The 18,935-nt window shown below is 31.7% G+C and overlaps 3 protein-coding genes across 4 annotated transcripts; all 3 read left to right on the top strand.

Annotated features, from left to right (window-relative positions):
* The first annotated feature begins 620 nt into the window (after window positions 1-620).
* LOC131840962 (speckle targeted PIP5K1A-regulated poly(A) polymerase-like) lies at window positions 621-18,794 on the top strand. 2 transcript variants are annotated; one of them, XM_059189183.1, is made up of 6 exons: window positions 693-708; window positions 1,046-1,081; window positions 11,642-11,737; window positions 12,129-12,392; window positions 15,106-15,261; window positions 15,963-18,794. In XM_059189183.1, exons 3-6 carry the CDS (start codon window positions 11,665-11,667, stop codon window positions 17,468-17,470), a joined length of 2,001 nt encoding a protein of 666 aa, XP_059045166.1. In that variant the 5' UTR covers window positions 693-708; window positions 1,046-1,081; window positions 11,642-11,664; the 3' UTR covers window positions 17,471-18,794. The 2 variants fall into 2 exon arrangements, with proteins under 2 accessions (XP_059045165.1, XP_059045166.1); XM_059189182.1 differs by lacking the exon at window positions 1,046-1,081 and having other exon boundaries at window positions 621-708.
* On the top strand, window positions 3,170-4,147 carry LOC131840915 (uncharacterized). The gene has a single exon (XM_059189131.1). The coding sequence runs from the start codon at window positions 3,170-3,172 to the stop codon at window positions 4,145-4,147; it is 978 nt and encodes a 325-aa protein (XP_059045114.1).
* On the top strand, window positions 5,803-7,892 carry LOC131840914 (uncharacterized). Its single transcript, XM_059189130.1, has 2 exons — window positions 5,803-7,622; window positions 7,883-7,892. Exons 1-2 carry the CDS (start codon window positions 5,803-5,805, stop codon window positions 7,890-7,892), a joined length of 1,830 nt encoding a protein of 609 aa, XP_059045113.1.
* Window positions 18,795-18,935: the final 141 nt, after the last annotated feature.

Below are 18,935 nucleotides of genomic sequence, written 5' to 3'. Positions count from 1 at the left end.
TACCTTTACTTTTCACTTTGTAATGTATCATCTAATACATAATTTATTTTGCATATATATTTCTGTAAAAAATGTACTAATGTGATAAACTGATTATCAAGATGGCCATCATCTTGATAATCAGTTTATCACACTGCCTTACTTCAGATTATCTCTAGATTATCCCCCACACTGAACAAATATTTGTATTTATGCATATAAACTGTTTTTATTGATCTAGATGTATTTTGTTTGTATATTTACAAAAGAAAAATATGTTTATATCTGTTATCCAGCACCCTATAGTACAAGCTCATATTAGTTTTCATCTAGATTGCGCTATGTGAGTTGTCTACAATAATTATTATGTGAATAGGTTTTGAATTCTGAGTTTAATGATGTACCTATCCATTACCACTCAACTGATACACATGTAAAAATATAGTTGATACAACACTAATTTAGCAATTTTATATCAGGGATTAAAAATCTTATTATAGGCCTTTATATTTCAGACCCGATGGATATATAGACATAAACCAGATATTGCTACATAAAAACCTGAGAGGAAAGTACAACAAATCAGATATTGAAAGAGTGGTAAACTGTAATGATAAAAAGAGGTTCAACTTAAGATTGGACCCACATACTAATGTATTAGAGATCAGAGCAAATCAAGGGCATACAATATCTGAAGTCACTGATGCAGCACTGACACCATTATTAGAGGTATCTATGTCTTTTAAATTATAAAAAGTTTATAAAAGTATACTTATACCAAGGTAAGAAAATACATTCACAGATTTTGTCTTTGTGTTATAATAACATTTCAGTAACATATTGTGTTTGTTACATTCTGAAGAAACAATGAGAAAGTTAAGATTAAAGGAAAGAGTCTCATGTAGGCAATAAAAACTACTGAGTAATTGCATCTAATACTCTTTATGTATGATTCCTAAATTGTTAATTAGGGGTTTTATTTTGTTGTCTACTTATTAGAATATTTGAAAATTAAGAAATTACTGGTATATGAAAAGGCATTAATAAAGTAATTTATTATCTGTAGATAACAAAAAATCCTGTGGAGACTGGGACATTACAGGTTTGTTTTTACAAATTTCATTTCTTGCAATGTAACTAATGGGGAAATGAAAACAGCCATCTACATATAAAACTTGGGTAGTTACTGTATTTCTGCAAATTCTTTTAATAGTTGTGTGTAGGGGGATTAGATTGCCAGTGGTACCTAGGGCTTGTGGCTCCATTGCTAGCACTATACCATGTTAGGTCCAGTTCCTCACCAGTGACCGTTTCCAGTGGTGGTTTCCAGGATGTATCCTAAAAACTGTTATGGTTTATTCCTGTTGAATTAGATACGACAGGCTAAGTGACCTAACTTTGTGCTTATTCTATCATTCTCCACTGGTGCTGCGCCAGCGCATATCGTTAGCGTAGGCGGTGTACATTTTCATTATCATCCACTAAAAAAATGATGTATATGAAATAAAGTATAATTTCGTACTAAATCTTATTGTATGTTTTGTACTAACATAATAACTTATGTGTTATGTTTTTTAATATCAAAACTAATGTTTTACTTTGTGTTGTACTAAATAGATTAAAAATATATAATTGAAGTCATGTTTCATATTGCAGCCCAAGTACAACACAGTAGTTCATGGTACATACTACAAATACTGGCCACAAATAAAATGCCAAGGCCTTAGTCGAATGAAAAGACAGCAAATTCACTTTGCTAAAGGAACTCTTCAAGATCCTTCAGTAATCAGTGGATTACGTAAAAATGTACAAATATATTCTATTCAATTCAATTTATTTACTGGAACATGTGTACATAATGGTCTTAAGATTATAATAGTTCCAAAACATGCCCTGCCGTTTCCGGCGTGTAAAATCTTACAATAATATTTATTACATTTACATTATTATCACATTATTATATTTAAAATTATTAATACAATACATTATTATGAAATTATTTTATTTAAAACTATTAATACAATCCATTATTATCATTTAAATAATCATTTGTGGAATAATAACATTTATTTAATAATTCTTTAAATAATTTACTTTTAAATTGTTTATTATTCAAATTTCTATAATTGTCTGGAAGATGATTAAAAATTTTTATGGCCATACAATATACGTTATTTGAAAAAGTGCCAATCGTTGTTTAGGGACATATAGCTTGTATTTATGTCTACTTCTACTTTCTGGAATGTCACAGTTTCTCTTAAATATATGTGGGTATTTGTCAACGAACATGCACATTTCATATATATACAGACAAGGAAGTGGGAGAATATTAAGTTTTTTAAATAGTGGTACGCAGCTGTCCCTTATATGCGCTCCACATAGTGTTCTGATACATTTTTTTTGTATTTTAAATACTTTTTGGAAGTCTACAGAATTTCCCCATAATATTACACCATATCGTAGTAGTGACGAAACATAGCCATGATAACATGAAAGAGATGCTTGTAGGGTAGCAACTTGTCGAATTCTTTTTAGTACATAAACAAATCTATCTAATTTATTTATAAGCTTGTTTATGTGAAAATCCCATTTTATAAATTTGTCGATAGTTATTCCTAAAAAAGGGACACTATCTACTCTTGGTATTTTAATGCCATTACAAGTAATTTTTAAATTAATTGGAGCACTGTTATATGTCTGAAATTGTATTAGATTTGTTTTATTAATATTTAAATTTAAGTCATTTGTTGTAAGCCAACTTTCGATATCCTGAATAGTATTATTAATTTGATTTTCATAATTATTTTTATTGGAACATTTAACTAAAATTGTAGTGTCGTCAGCGAAAAGAATACATTTTTCGTCAGTAACATTTGGCAAGTCATTTATATATAACAAAAACATTAATGGTCCCAAAACAGTCCCTTGTGGAACACCTCTATTACTATCTCTATAATGATGAAGCGTGCGCAAGCGCAGCGAGCGGACGTGTTCACTTACTTCTTATCTTAATAAATAAATGTAAAATAACTAGTGACAACAAATAACAACACTAAAGTATACTAAATCTACGGAAAGTGTATATTATCGTACTGTGTGATTAATCGTTACAAAAAAGTGTTATAATAGTTTTGTGATTAATATATCAGACCGACAATTTATCTAATACCTGCCATTATTAACATTCAGTATGCAACGGTCACCACAAAATAAGCGTTATGAATCAGATCCTGATTTATCAATCCTCACATCAAGGAAACGTAAAAATGATCATGATATCAACGAGTCTTTCAGATTATTTACTGAAAACGTACTAAAAAAAATGGAAGACTTGAAAGGGGAATTCAATTGCAATCTATTACAAATCAATGATACCCTAAATAATGTTATCATAAAAGATCTAAATAACCTAAAAGAACAGACCTTAGAACTAAAAACAGAGGTCAACAACATTCGTAAGGATTACAGTGACATAAAGACCAGCTATATGAAGTTGGACAGGCGTCAAAATGAAACACATAAAGAAATTGCCACAATTCAGAAAGCACTACAATTTACCTGCGAGCAACAAGATGAATGTACAAAAAAATTTGAAAAAATGTCTAATACAATCAAAAGTGTCGACTGCTTCGAGGAAGAGATCAATAATCTAAAATTACAAAATCGGCAGTTAATCTCAACAATAAACACAAACGAACAAAGAAATAGGCAACTAAATATTGAAATTGTAGGTGTGCCTGAATTTACCAATGAAAATATAAAAGACAGTGTCATAAAAATTGTAAAAAGACTCGGTATGGATATTCAAGCAAGTGACGTTTTGCAAGTAAATAGAATCACTCCAAAAATAAAACTCCAAGGTCGATCCAGAGTGATTGTAGCTAAGCTCAACTCCAAGTTACTTAAAGACAACATCATTTCTCGTGCACGGAAGACACGATTGACTACAAAAGATATCGATTTACCAGGCGAACAGAAACATATTTTTATTAATGAACACCTCACTCCGTACAACAAACAGTTATTAAAAAAATCTAAAGACCTGGCCAAAGTTAAAAAATATCAGTTTGTGTGGATAAAAAATGGCAGCATTTTCATACGAAAGGACGATACTGCACATGCAATTCAAATTTTTACCGAAGAAGATTTAAAAAAGATCAGTGCATAACAATAAACAGTTATAATACTTCCTATTTATTAGTGATTCAGAGTTATTTTTGTCTATATTTACAACACCGTTATTTCAATACATTATTACCTAACATTATTATTCGTTATTCGATTAAAGTAAAACACAATACACAAGTAATATCGATGATTACAGTAAAATCAATAATGTTTTTATTAAAAATATTTGTTCAGCTAATACAGTCTGTGTATGCTGGCTTGGTCTATGACTGTTATACACAAGTACACAATAGTATCGTAAGTTTTTACAAATTACAATTTGAGTGGTGTCTTTGTAAAAGTATATTGGCGATATATATTTTCATATACACCGTGTACATCCAAAGACTTTATCCATCTTATTTTTTAGTTAATAAAATAAAATTGATGTACAATAATCTATCTCTGTGTACACTACATAACACATATATATACATTTACACTGCAAGCGCGGATAGTATTAGAACGCGAGCAATGGTAATTCATTACATGACTCACTCAAGTATTGTACTACGGTTGTGCACCGTACCTATAACCGCCAAAGTATATTGCACTAAGAGGAGAACGTCAAACTATAATTTCTTATTGCAATACCCTCGAGATTCGAACAAACATAAATTATTGTGCGTGTATAAACCGTTTAAAAGATTAACAATATTATTTAAAATATATTTTTGTACTAATAAAATTATTAACTAGGAACTGTGACTATGATAAACAGTTGCAGAGTGTATTTGAATGGAATGGCAACCAACCAAGGCTAGGTAATGGCTTGGAACACTTATTCATTATATTATCATTATATATCACAGATGAGAAAATGTTGCATGTGTTACAATTTTGCGATGGATACTTAATAATACGACAAAATCATAATCATTACTATTCTATTTTCGATATAGTATGGTTGAACGAGTTGTTTTTATGCCTGATGCAAGTTTACAAAACTTTAATAGCAATATTAAACAGCGCTGTTTGTATGTTTGTGCATACTATCGTAATGGTGGGTTTTAAGCGATCTTTCATTTTATTTATTGTATATAATTATATACAAATAGTGTTAATTATTGATATTTTCTTGAGTTTATGGAAACGGGTTTTGATCACAGTATTATATTTAAGTTTCTACATTATAAATTCAAGTATAAAAATCTATAAATTATGTGTCCGTCATGAGATAGATAAACTAGTAATAAAAATGGATTATTCATTCCAAACAACAGTAGATGATGTGTTCAATCGTATATTCGGTAATCAGCTGTTCAACACTCTGTATAGATTACTTTTTAAATGTGTGTGTCACTACACAGTAATTGTTAACTCTCATATATACATACATAAATCATGTCATTATACTCATACAAATAATTTACTTTTAAATAAATATTATTGGAGTATTAGTCTATCACAGTGTTGAGTTCAAAAAGCAAAAAACCAAAAAAATTTGAGATATTCTACCAGAATACTCGCGGGATTCGTACTAAATGCCTACAACTACGACAACAAATCTTATGTAATGAATATGACATTATTATCATAACCGAGACATGGCTACATGAGGGAATTTACGACAGAGAATTTTGTGATGAGCGATATGACGTTTTCCGATGTGACCGTGACCCAGTATCAAGTAGAAAAAAAAGGGGAGGTGGCGTAATGATATTAGTTCGTAACGAGTTATGTGCCGCCCTCTGCGATTTTACAGAGCATAAACCACCGTCAGAGATGGTAACGATAATGATACCAGCGCGAGCGCTTGCGGCTACCGCTAACTTATATATTACTGCGGCATATATTCCACCTAATTCTGAACGTATCCCTGTAGATATAGACATCTTATTGAGAAATGTAAAAACAACTATAGAAATTACACAAAACTTTCAAAATTATTTAGTGATTGGTGATTTTAATCTACCCTGTATTACATGGGACATCGATGGCCCTACGCATATAACTACAGGTAATATTGATGTTCAGAGGGCGGGCAAGATACTGACAGATGATATGAGTTTGCTAGGCTTCAAACAATTTAATACAACAAAAAATCATGCCGGTAACACCCTAGATTTAGTTTTCTGTAATCTCCCTCTTGATATAATAAATTGTAGTTCACCGCTTGTTAACATTGATGGCGCACACCCAGCACTCTCAATAGATGTCTTAGATCTATCTGTGACACCATTAGTCGAAGCAACTGTACCTAAATATAATTTCAGATTAGGTAATTATGAAGAGATTAATACAGCTTTTAGTACAATTAACTGGGACTCGCTATTTAAAGGTAACTCAACAGAAAAAGCATGTGAAACCTTCTATGGAATTGTCAATGATACCATATGTCAATATATACCGCTTAAGGCCAAACATAGTACTCACAAATATCCTATCTGGTATAGCCTCGCCTTAATTAAAATTATTAAAGAAAAATCTAAAGCGCATAAAAAATGGAAAAAGTATGGTAACGAAATGGATTATGATGAATTTGCATTCTTACGAAAACGTCAACATCGCGTACAGATGAATTGTTTCTCGAGTTTTACTAAGCGAACCGAACAAGCAATTAAATATAGTTCAAAAGCATTCTGGTCTTATATTAAATCTATACGAGGCGGATCCAACTATCCAAAAAAATTTACATATGGCAAAAATGAGTTTACAGACGGTAAACTAATTTGTGACGCATTTAATGAATTTTTTGGAAGTGTATTTGGTACACCCTCAACCGATACAATTGAGGCGGAAGAATCTATCTCTTATAAAGACAATATTTCAAGATTATCAATATCTGTTTCAGCAGTTGAGAAAGCTTTATTACATCTGAATGTATCAAAAGGAGCTGGATGTGATGGTATACCACCGATATTTTGGCGAAACTGTTCTAAAACTCTAAGTCTCCCGTTAACAAAAATTTTTAATATGTCTCTTATCGAGGGTATATTCCCTGATGTTTGGAAAAAAGCGCATATAGTACCAATACACAAAAAAGGAACCAAAATAAATGTAGAAAATTATAGAGGTATATCAATATTAAATACAGTGAGCAATCTTTTTGAAAGGCTGGTTCTTGATTTCATATATCCAGTCATACATAAATATCTACCAGATTCTCAACATGGATTCCTTAAAAAGCGTTCCACTGTCACCAACTTGACATGCTTTTCTAATTATATCCTAACTAATATGGATAAAGGTGGTCAAGTTGACGTCATTTACACGGATTTCGAGAAAGCATTCGACCGCGTGGATCATCTGATCCTTCTGGGAAAACTCCAAACTCTGGGAATTCATGGGGACTTGCTTAGATGGATTGAATCGTATCTAAACAAACGCTCTCAGGCTGTTGTGATTGGGGGTTATAGATCAGATTTTATTGAGATACCGTCAGGCATTCCTCAAGGCTCCCACTTAGGACCTCTACTTTATAATGCTTACATATTTGATATTCCCACTTGTCTTACTTCCGTGAAACATCTAATGTACGCAGATGACAAAAAAATATTTCTTAAAATTGACAAATTAGAAGACTGCATAAAAATACAATCTGATCTAAGAGCTCTATTTCGTTATTACTCTGATAATAAAATAACAGTAAATATCAGCAAATGTGAGTGCATCAGTTTTACCAGAAAACCTAACCCTATTACATTTTTATATAATTTTAATGATGTCCCTATAAAGAGATCTAAGGTAGTAAGGGATTTAGGAGTCTATTTAGATAATAAAATGTTATTTACAGAACATATTGATAAAATTACCAATAAAGCGTATAGAAATCTTGGATTTATAATGAGAAGTAGTAAATCTTTTAATGATATTAACACCATAAAAATTTTGTATTACGCTTATGTCAGAAGTACTATCGAGTATGCTAGTACGGTTTGGTTCCCACAGTATAATATTCACAAAGATCGCTTAGAACGTTTACAGAAGATATTTATAAAAAATCTAAATTACCGATTTCGTAAGCCAAATTCAGCTGTTTATAAGGATAACTGTAAACAATACAATATATTGACACTTGAAGATAGACGTAAGCTGACGGATATCTGTTTATTACATGATATAGTAAACGGACGTCTCGATTGTCCAGATTTAGTATCGAGTATATCATACAATGTACCAATTAAACGTTCACGACGCAACACTCCACCATTACTACACATACAAAGAGCATACACCAACTACGCAAGGAACGCGCCACGAATACGACTACCGAAGCTGTATAACGATGTTTTTAGTGAAATCGATATATTCAGCATAAAAAAGGTAACATTTAAATCTAATGCTACACAGTTATTACTTCGTAGAAACTAACTAGTAAAATTTGCATAAATTAGATGGTATAAGCATTATATTGTATAAATTAGACTTGTGGATAAACAGAACAATAATATGTTAATACTTTAGTGATGTAATACTGAATATTGTAATTGTGAGAAAACCTTTAATTGGCCTTATATTTAAGTACATATTATTTGTTATTATTTGTATTTCGCTGTTGGTTTTCAAAATAAAATAAAAAAAAAAAAAAAAAAAAAAATGAGATCTAAACGTCATTTTTTCTTTATTTATCATATTAATTGCAGTAATTTCAACACGTTGATGTCGATTTTCTAAGTAACTATTGATCCATTTTAGTACTACACCTCTAATACCATAGCAATATAATTTATCAAGAAGTCTGTCATGGTTAACGAAATCAAAGGCTTTACTCATATCTAGAAAAAGAGATACTATAGGAATTCGTTCATTTAGACATTCAGTTATATATTTAATTAAAGTAAAACATGCAAGTGTCGTAGATCTGTTTTTTATGAAACCAAATTGTTCATTTTTTAAAATGTCTGATGATATTATAAAATTATAGAGTTTATTATACATGACTTTTTCAAATACTTTAGACAGAACTGGAGGTAATGATGATAATTGTCTAAATTATTGCGATTGCCTTTTTTAAAAAGAGGTTTAACTATTGAGTATTTCAGACGTTTTGGGAATTCACCTTGTGTAAAAGACAAATTAATTATATAAGTTAATGGATGTGCTAAAGATGATGCACATTTTTTTAAAATGTTTGTTTTTATACAGTCATATCCTGTTGAATTTGTGTTTTTTAATGCTTTTATGATTTTATAAATGTCCTCTTCTGTCACTGGCGTTAAAAACATGCTTTTACTGTTACTAATAATGTTATGTTTATTTGGTCTATGTATTTTGTTATTATTAATATTTGTAATGTCAATGAAGTATTTATTAAATAGGTTTGCAATTGAATTTAAGTCATTGTATTCTATGTCATTATGTTTAATTATGTGTAAGTCATTATTTATTATTGTACTGTCAATATTGTCCTTAATTACGCAAGCGGCCCTGCATATATTTTTAGAGTGGGTTATATATCTAGTATTATCTATTTGTTGTGCGTTTTGAATACATCTTTTTAAAATTTTTGTATAGTGGTGATGGTGGTGCTTCACTAAATAAGTTAAATAATACAACATTGTTTTAGTTGAAGGGATTAAAAATGTAGTGGATATTCTAACATAGCCAAACTATTAAGTATTTTAGTCCACAGTAAAAATAAGTCGTAAGTGCTATGACATCTTAGTTCTCCAGAATAGCAACGCACGAGTGATATTGCACGCATAACGCGAGCACAGATCTTACAAAATAAATCATTATATTTTTTAATTTATCTATTTAAAATGTAATGTTAATATTGGAGACTAGACATCGGAAATTATGAAAATAGTATTTTTTCTAAATGTGATTATTTAATTATTACTTCGCCAAGTGCCTATAAAAAGATAAATGTGATCGTTTCGCTAAACCCAAGTAGCATCCCATTCCGTTTCGTCAAAATACTTTTACGCCTCTTCATGACAGTATCTATAACCCTTTAACTCCTCTCTACTTGAAGAAGCGGGCTATCTATAAATCGAATACGAATATATCTTTGTTTTGTTTATTATTGTGTTTTTATTTTTTTTATCCATAATTGTGTACGTAAATTTTTTTTTTTGTGAAAGTCGTTGAGTGAAAAGAAATCAGTTACTCAAAAAAGTTTCACTCAGCGTTGCATTCATTAAAATTAAACGATATATATTATGAAACTTAAGTCGGGTATTCCCCTATAAGATTAGATTTTGTATTGCGACATATTATATTGGTTAGATAGTGAGATTAGAACATCCGGATATAATCACGCTTATACATTTCAATAAATTTAAATTAAAATCAGTTTATAAACAGTGAACCCGATTGCATTAACTCGTGCGATACATTAATGGAGGATAATAAGACGTACATAAAGTCAGGTCGCTGGAACAGCTAGTTCCTAATAAATGAAATTCGTTTCCATTGTTTTTTTACATGAAGAACGAAGGTCAACCAGATTAGACATCACTAGCAATGGAGCTACCATTTTAATAATAATAAATATATAAATAAGAAACTGAGGAATACATATACTGGATAATAATAATAATCAGACAGGCCAAAAAATATGTTGCCACAAAGAAAGCGGCAAATATTATTTAATAAAAAAAGTTCCCCACTACCAATAATTCTCTCTTATTGTTCATTCATAATTTAAGAGCTACGCTCTTGTCGGTGGAGCTCTTGCCACTTTATTATACTAGTTCCAATACATAACATCAAATCAATAAAAACTTATTCAACGTATAAAGAAAGATTGACCCATTTTCGTAATAGATGACAAATTTTCTAAAGCGGTCATTACATTAGTCATTGTATCGCATTATCTTTACTATCACCAATAATATCCGCTGTCACAATTTGTTAATATGTACTTAGTCGTAGTGTATATGTGAGTGTAAGCATTAATGTGCTTTGTTTATGCTATAACAAGGTCTTATAATTGGACCTCTTAAGTTATGATATGTATATAAGATTTTAATAGTGTTTTATTTTTTCGTTGTTTGTATTTAATAGTGCATATAACAATCAAAAACGTATTCCAAATAGTTATTCGGTACCATTCAAGGTGAGATTAAAAAAAATTTTAACCTCTATATATTTCTGAAACTATGAAACTGTATCTGTCTGTTTCGTTTTCACTAGAAAGAATGGGCTGATATTCACGTTCAGGCCGGACGACCCGTGCTGACGACGCTTTCGATTGAAGCATTGTCTCGTTCGAATTGATTATGTGAGCTTACTGTAAAGGGCTGAGCGTATTTTAATAAAATTCACTGAAAGATGAACTGTTGGATTTTAATTTTTTTTTTAATCTTATCCATTACAAAAGAAATCTAATCTTTCATTATTACAATGTCATTTACATTTTAATAAATATGTTGTTTTTTCTAATGTACAAATTATTTTTAACGCCCATTCATTCATAATTTCAGAGCCATTCTGTATAAATGTTGATACGACCTGACTCCAATTTAGTCCTTAATTTGCTTGATGTAACTGATACATAGAAGAAAATATTTATTGATTGGTCATCAGACAAAAATTTTTGTTTCAGGTAAGAGAATATATCCATGAATAATGGAAGTCGCGAAAGCATCAAGGGATCGCGGGCCAGACGCACCAAGCAACCCTTGCATGGTACTTGTTTCTGGTGAGTATATAAAATCAATGGTATGATTGTTACCTATTTTTTTATTGTAAATAAAATGGAAAAGAACTTGATGACTTAGCCGATTCAAAATTGCAAATATCGCCTATATTTGAATTACATACACTTTTAAATATTACTTATTGAAAAGGTGGTAAAGGTACTTTATTTTTCTCATAAATTTTTATTATTAACCTGTTACTAAGATTTTCACTATAAGGTTTTTTGACAATAAACCGTATATAAATATGTTGCATCCGAACGCACCGAATGAGTGGTAGAATAAATATGTATGTATGTAATAAAATGACGAAATTGTTTTAGCACTGGACTAAATAGAACTTACTAATTTTGAAGTTTTTTACTAAGTAATAATGTTTTTTTTTTTTTCAAGGTTATCCTGCATACACACAACCACAAGATCTAGGTCGTACATTTACACAATTTGGTAAAGTGAAAATAGACAAAATCAATCAAAAGTTTGCAACGCTCTCGTTCTCGAATTCTATGGAAGCGAAGAGCGCGATAAAGGAGTCGAAAAGAATTACCATCTATGGATCGTTCCTCACAGTGCAGCCACACAGTGCAGTAGCTGTGGAGAATCATAACAGACAAAATAATAACAGGAAGAGGGAATTTCCTCGCAGTAAAGAGAAAGGTAATGCTAATTTGAAGTTAAACATTTATATTCTTGAATATTATTGTTTTTATCTATCTGGGTATGAATATATATATGTATGGTATTTAAAAAAATCTATGTAGTTGTATGAGTTGTTTAGTACCTATAACACAAGCTCTGGTTGTGTCTATATGCTGCTATGTCAATTATACTGAGATTTTATTATTATTATTATTATTAGTTATCATTATTGTAAAAAGTAAGAGTATAGCATCTTACTAATATTATAAACGCGAAAATTTGTGAGTATGGATGTTTGTTACTCTGTCTCTTAAAAACTACTGAGCGGCTTTTGATGAATCTACAATAATATAGCTATACATTAAAATGACATAGACTACTTTTTAAAAAAATATGTGTATTGGGTGAAATACCATGATATATATCCAGTAAATGTGATGCAGACGAATTTTCGCGGATCAGCTAGTAGTGTAATATGGGTATAACCTTTTAGCTTTCTTATACAAACAATATATTAAGGGGGTCTTCCTATGTGACGGCCTGTTTTTTAGAGATATTTTAGGATTTTTTTTCTACGACCAGTAAATATTTAGAGCTTCAAGTTTTTTATCATTTATTAACACATATTTGGACAGTATAAATATAAAATTTCAGCTAAAAATATTCAGTCAAACTAGAGTTACAGCGCTCTGAACACCCCCGCCTCGAAAAAAAGAGCTCCCACTTCCTCCACGATTCCGGCTGATCGGCTTATCTGAAAAAAAAAAAACGGCGTTTTAATTTGTAGGCTTAAAAGCACGGAATGACCTATAATCAAATGAATATAAAAAAAATTGGATTTTTGATAGACATTTGAAATAAAATTTGCAAATTAGGCGTTTTTTTTTTTGTTTTTTGCTATAAAAAAATCGAAGTTTTGAAAATTTTCGATTGATAATAGTTCATTCCATGCGTTTACATATATTGAGTGTGCCCTGTAAATTTCAAGTAATTCGGTCCAGCCGTTTCTGAGATACAATGGAGGAAAGTTTGAAAAACACAGTTTTGAGAAAAACGCGTTTAAAGTTTCAAGTCCGTTAAAAACTATTAAAATATCAACTTACTCTCAATCGGCGATGCCTGGTCCATAGAGTATTCCTTCCTCTTCCTCGTGAAACTCTTTTAAAGCAGATTGTTCAGCTCTTGAGTCAATCCTGGCTTGTTTAACGACATCACTTACGCGCCGCTCAGAGCGTAAGATTCGCTTTTCATCCCGTTTCTCAACATACGCTTGGGCTTCACGACCAACAGGGCATCCCATAATCGACATAACTTTTAAAATACCTTGAAAACCTTCATTAAAGATAATAACTGCTAAGTAGCTAGCAATTTCAACAACTTTGGGACCAGAATGAAGATGTTTAGGAGCGAAAGTCCAAATCAAAGAATTCAAAGATTCGTTATTGTTTTGTGTCTCTGCTCCTAAACAACGAATTAATAATTCGTCTTTCGATAAATCTTCGAAAACCGGTTTGATAGCTTCTTGGACTTGCGGAATTAGAGGTGGTTTATCGTGATGAAATTGGTCCAGTTCATTATTAGCTTCAGCCTTACGCCATTTACACCAACTGTCTTCGCCTTCTGGACAAAATTGATGCTGAGGGTTTTCATCAGAAGAACCAATCCACTCGTACTTCCTTTCCGTCCACTCATTATGAAAAAAAATAATTTGTAGCTGTTGCTCTCTTCGAAGTTCAACCAAGACTAAAATAACTTCGGTAAAATATTATAACAATAGAAATTTCTGTTTAAGTCTGTAGAAACGTGTCTAAACTTGTATAAACAAATATATTAATAAAAGGGAGGCCAGGTATAAAGCCGACGGTACACAATAGGCCCGGTCTCTAACTGTCAACTCACCGCTCCGAACCGCTCTTTCTTTTACCTGCTGTATCTTTAAAACGACTTCGAATTTTCTAAAATCGCTTTACTACCGTATTCTAGACATGTTAAGGGAGCAATTTATGAAAAAAAAAATCGATTTTTTCAACCCATCACATAGGAAAACACCCTTAAAGCATATAACTTACTTTTTTTCGTAACTGGAAGAACAACAGAACTGTCGATCTAGGTATATCTTTTACCTTATGTAAAACAGCCCTACGGATCTCGAGTCTTATAATAACGCAATATCCGCCCAGCCCCAAATCTAAGGGCGCCTTGGGGGCAACATAGGCCCTTGAGTGGAACTTAGCAGATGCGTGGAATGGATGGTGCGCCAAAAATGATAAGTTGTGTATTCACACAACTTATCATTTTTGACGCACCTTTCACAACTTGTCCACGGACAGACGGCGATGGCCGTAAATAAAAGTAGATTGTTTGTGTTCAATTTCATTCATTTGAAAATGAAAGATATACCAGTTAAAAAAACCACATTAATTGACAGCAATACCAATTAGATAAATTGTATATGTATTTTGAAAAAATCTTGGCCGGAGAGGAAGCGCGTGGAGTTTTAGGGGGACAGCCTATTTTAGTTTTTGCTCCGCCTCAAAAAATATGAAGATCCGGGGCTGTATCTGTCTCATCTATTTCAGCCGTCAGACAACTGGTTTTCTAAGCTGTGTTTCGGTGATATATTAGTGATACTATTATTTTAAAATGCAATCATTAGTTAAGAATGTATTTTGACAAGTTCTTTACTGAAGGCAATTACTTTAATTTTTAATATGACAAATGTAACTTTCAGGTGTAATCATCCACCCCAAAGATATTGATCTCTCTGGGGACTTTTCACAGCAGGTTGATAATATCCTATTGGCGATCAGACTAACACAGGAGGAAGTTCTCAGGATTAGTTTACTCTACTCTGACTTGGAGAGTGCTTTACAGACTGAGTGGCCAGGCATGTATAAGTCCAAAGTTCTAGTTTTAATTAAATATGATAAAATTGTAAATCAGCTGTTCTACCTTCTGGAAACTAATGTCGATCATATGACTTTGAAATGGGGCCCCTTTTTATAGTTTTAAATTGTATGCTAGCAATATACCAAACTAACATAAATGCGATTGTATCTGTTTATCTGTTCGGCCTAGATTGTATCATGGGGATGGATATGGACTGTATTTTATCTTAAAAAATAACTTCTAAGACTGTGAAATCCCCTATTTCACCCCATACAAAGTTACTTGTAGTCACAAGTAATATGTAGTAAATGTTCAAGTTATTTTGAAAAATGGAAATAACTGACATTAAAATCTGTATTTATATTATTGACCTGAGTATATTAAATTCAGATCCAGAGTAAATCTGCCGAATCTACACTGTGAGCAACATGTTGATGTACTAATAGCTCATGCTGATGATACACAGTTCTAATGTTTTGTTTTCACATTGTAAATTATAATAAGCAGTGAACTATATGGGTTTTTATGTTTTTTTTTAGTAGTAGAGTAGAGTAGATGGCTCTAATGTTTCCCATTTTAGTATTTTGTAAATTGACTAAATACTGCTAATAATATTCTTACCAATATATAATAACGTTACAAAACGTTGCTTAATATTTCTTCACAGTATTCGTAAAACGTTTTATTTCTACTTCACAGGTTGCACAGCTATCCCATTCGGTTCCATTCCGACAGGGCTCGGAATCAAGACGAGTGATGCTGACTGCTTCGTTAAAGTCCCACCTCAATATCGTATTCCCAATGTAAATTTTGTGAACAAAGCGACACGAATCCTTCGCCAATATCCTCAAATCTTCTCCGAAATCTTGTCCATACCGCGCGCTAATACACCAATAGTTAAATTCTTCCACAACCCCACTTCTACCAACTGTGATGTCTCATTTAAAACAGAACTTGGTGCTAGGAACAGCGTCTTAATCAATTTTCTCCTTCGAACTGACCCAAGACTAATTCCAATGGCTGTTCTCATTAAATACTGGGCTAGAGTACATGAGGTCTCTGGCAGTGGTAAAGTCACCAACTATGCCCTCACCATGCTCATTGTTTTCTACCTTCAACAATGTACCAACCCCATCCTCCCCTCTATAATGTGGCTCCAGCAAGACCCCAAAAATGATTATATAGTTGATCACTGGAATACAGGATTCATGAGTCAACTTGATGGGCTCCCGAAATCATCTAACAGATCCTCAATATCAGAATTAATTGGTGGATTTTTTGAATACTATGCTGGGTTTAATTTCGAGGAAATGGTTATTTGTCCATACTTAGGTGAACCGGTGAAAAAAGATTTATTCAAAGATCCGAATAATTTACCCAAAGGATTTGAAAGATACAGAGATAACATAAAAAATCAGAACACGCCAGGGTTGCGTTTCACCACGTCATGGTGCGCACAAGATCCATTTGAACAGTGCCATAACATTGCTTCGCCAGTCTCTAGTCGGCACGCCAGTAATATCAAGGAATACTTCAGGTTTGCGTCAAGTGCTTACATAAAGGACAAGCCCAACAAATGTGAAAACTTCCTGAAAATGATTCTTCTAGAAAAACCCAAAATTAGTAAAGAGAGAGGTCATCCAGAGTTTAGATCCAATTTGTTCCCGAAATTTATAAACAACATCATCGATCCGGATTGGAAGTCAGTAGTGCGAAATATTATTCTGCTAATATTTGAAAGTATGCTGAAAATTAAACTTGGTAAAGTAGAAGAAAAAGTAAACCCTGATTCAAAGAAAGAAAAAGAGAAGTATATGGGCGAGGTTACAAAACCAATATGGAAGAGAAAGCAAGCTTCTAAAATGCCAGGAATTATGAACCTAGATTTGCAACAGCAACAAGCGAGAATAACGGAGGAGATTTTGAAATCTGAACTCGAACAAATCAGTATTCAGTTTCAAATGATAATGACATACTGCCACAATCCTAAGCGGGCTGTGGTATCGATTAAGCTGAACAATGGCAACATAGGTACCTTCAAGGAATTCGGCAAATTTTTCGTCTCTGTATTACAGAGCTGGTTCACGCACCTACTGGCACCTTACACAAGAAGTTGTAATAACGACACTGCGGCGAAGATAGCTGAGACAATTAAATTTCTTGACAGCAATCGTGATGGTTACCATTGTGACTCATCGAGTGAATAAGAATTGAAGGCTGCACCATTTCCACGGTGTAGCCTTAATCTCAGCTCTGGCTCCATACGAAACACACCACGCTATAACTTAACCATATATCCCGCGATGAAACCAATGTAAACATCATTCTGTCAGAGTTTTATTTTATCGTAGTAGATAAACTCTATTTTAATATTAAGCTATAATTATTGTCTTTTTTATAATTTCATTTTATAGAATTGTATTCATGACTTAAAATATTGTTGGTTTTCTATTAATAAAAAAAAGAAACTAAATATTCACATTCAGTGTTAGATTTTAAATAGTGACCAATATATAATGACAAACATAGTGATTTATTAATTATTGTTATAAAATCATTTTAAATATGTTAACACCATGAATATTAAAGCTTTGCTCATGGTGATATGAATAGATCGATCTATTTTCTGACATCTTTGAATTTAATACTTTTATTTTATATATTCTGCAAGAGGTATACTAAATCAAACCGCGAGACCAGATATTATGGTGTATGATTTTAACCTGGTGTCTCAAATTTTGACTTACGCTTTGTACTTACATAAATAGGTGAAAACAAATTATCAGCATTTTTTTCATTAAATATGTATTATGAATTAACGATAAAGTTCGCGTTCTTGTCATTTAACAAATACTAGTACTTCGTTTTGTGTAAATTATACTTTGGTAGGTACCATAAGGGAAGAAATTTTGTATGATACGTAAAATAATTTAATATTTGTAATATATACATATTAACAGTATGGCCTGTGGTGTGTAGTATTGGTACATGATTTGATCATTAGGTAACGATTGGAGTTTTAAAGAATTTTATAAAATAATAAGCTACAAAGCTTCTAAAGAAGCTATATCCGTTAGAAATAACAATTGAATAAACAAAAATTGACATTGTTAAAAATATTATAGTTCTGCAAACCTTCACCTTCAGTTTGTTACATTTGAAGTAGACAGTACATGTGTCAATGTGTACAAGATGAACGAGTATTTACTTTATAGTAAATATATACTCTTAGATCATGTTAATTAGACTTTCCTGACAGTTAATTTGATCCAACATATGAACAAATTTAAATAGATAATAGATTTTATTTTAAGAATTACTGTAGTATGTAAGAAATAAAATTTAAAAGACTATTTTTTATAATATTCACTCTCCTTATGTTCTCATTCTTAATCATTCTTATAATACTCTTTCTAAAATATATATTAGATTCATCTGGCAACACATCCTAGTGTTCACATAATCATAAACACTATACCAATATACCTGTCATACGTAACGTATAACGTACCATTACTAGAATCAACTAATACACGAATTATTGTCTTTCTGTATGTTGTTTAATTAATTTAATTATTCAAATGTACTACTACCTTTAAACCAATTTATGACTTCATCATAGCAACTATCGCAGAATAAAAATTATTGACACAAATATGAAAAACAATGGAA

Source organism: Achroia grisella, unplaced genomic scaffold, assembly GCF_030625045.1.
Source record: "Achroia grisella isolate CSIRO2021 unplaced genomic scaffold, CSIRO_AGI_Agris_v1 utg152, whole genome shotgun sequence".
In the NCBI taxonomy this organism is placed as follows: Eukaryota; Metazoa; Arthropoda; class Insecta; order Lepidoptera; family Pyralidae; genus Achroia; species Achroia grisella.
This window is presented reverse-complemented; position numbering and strand designations above follow the sequence as displayed.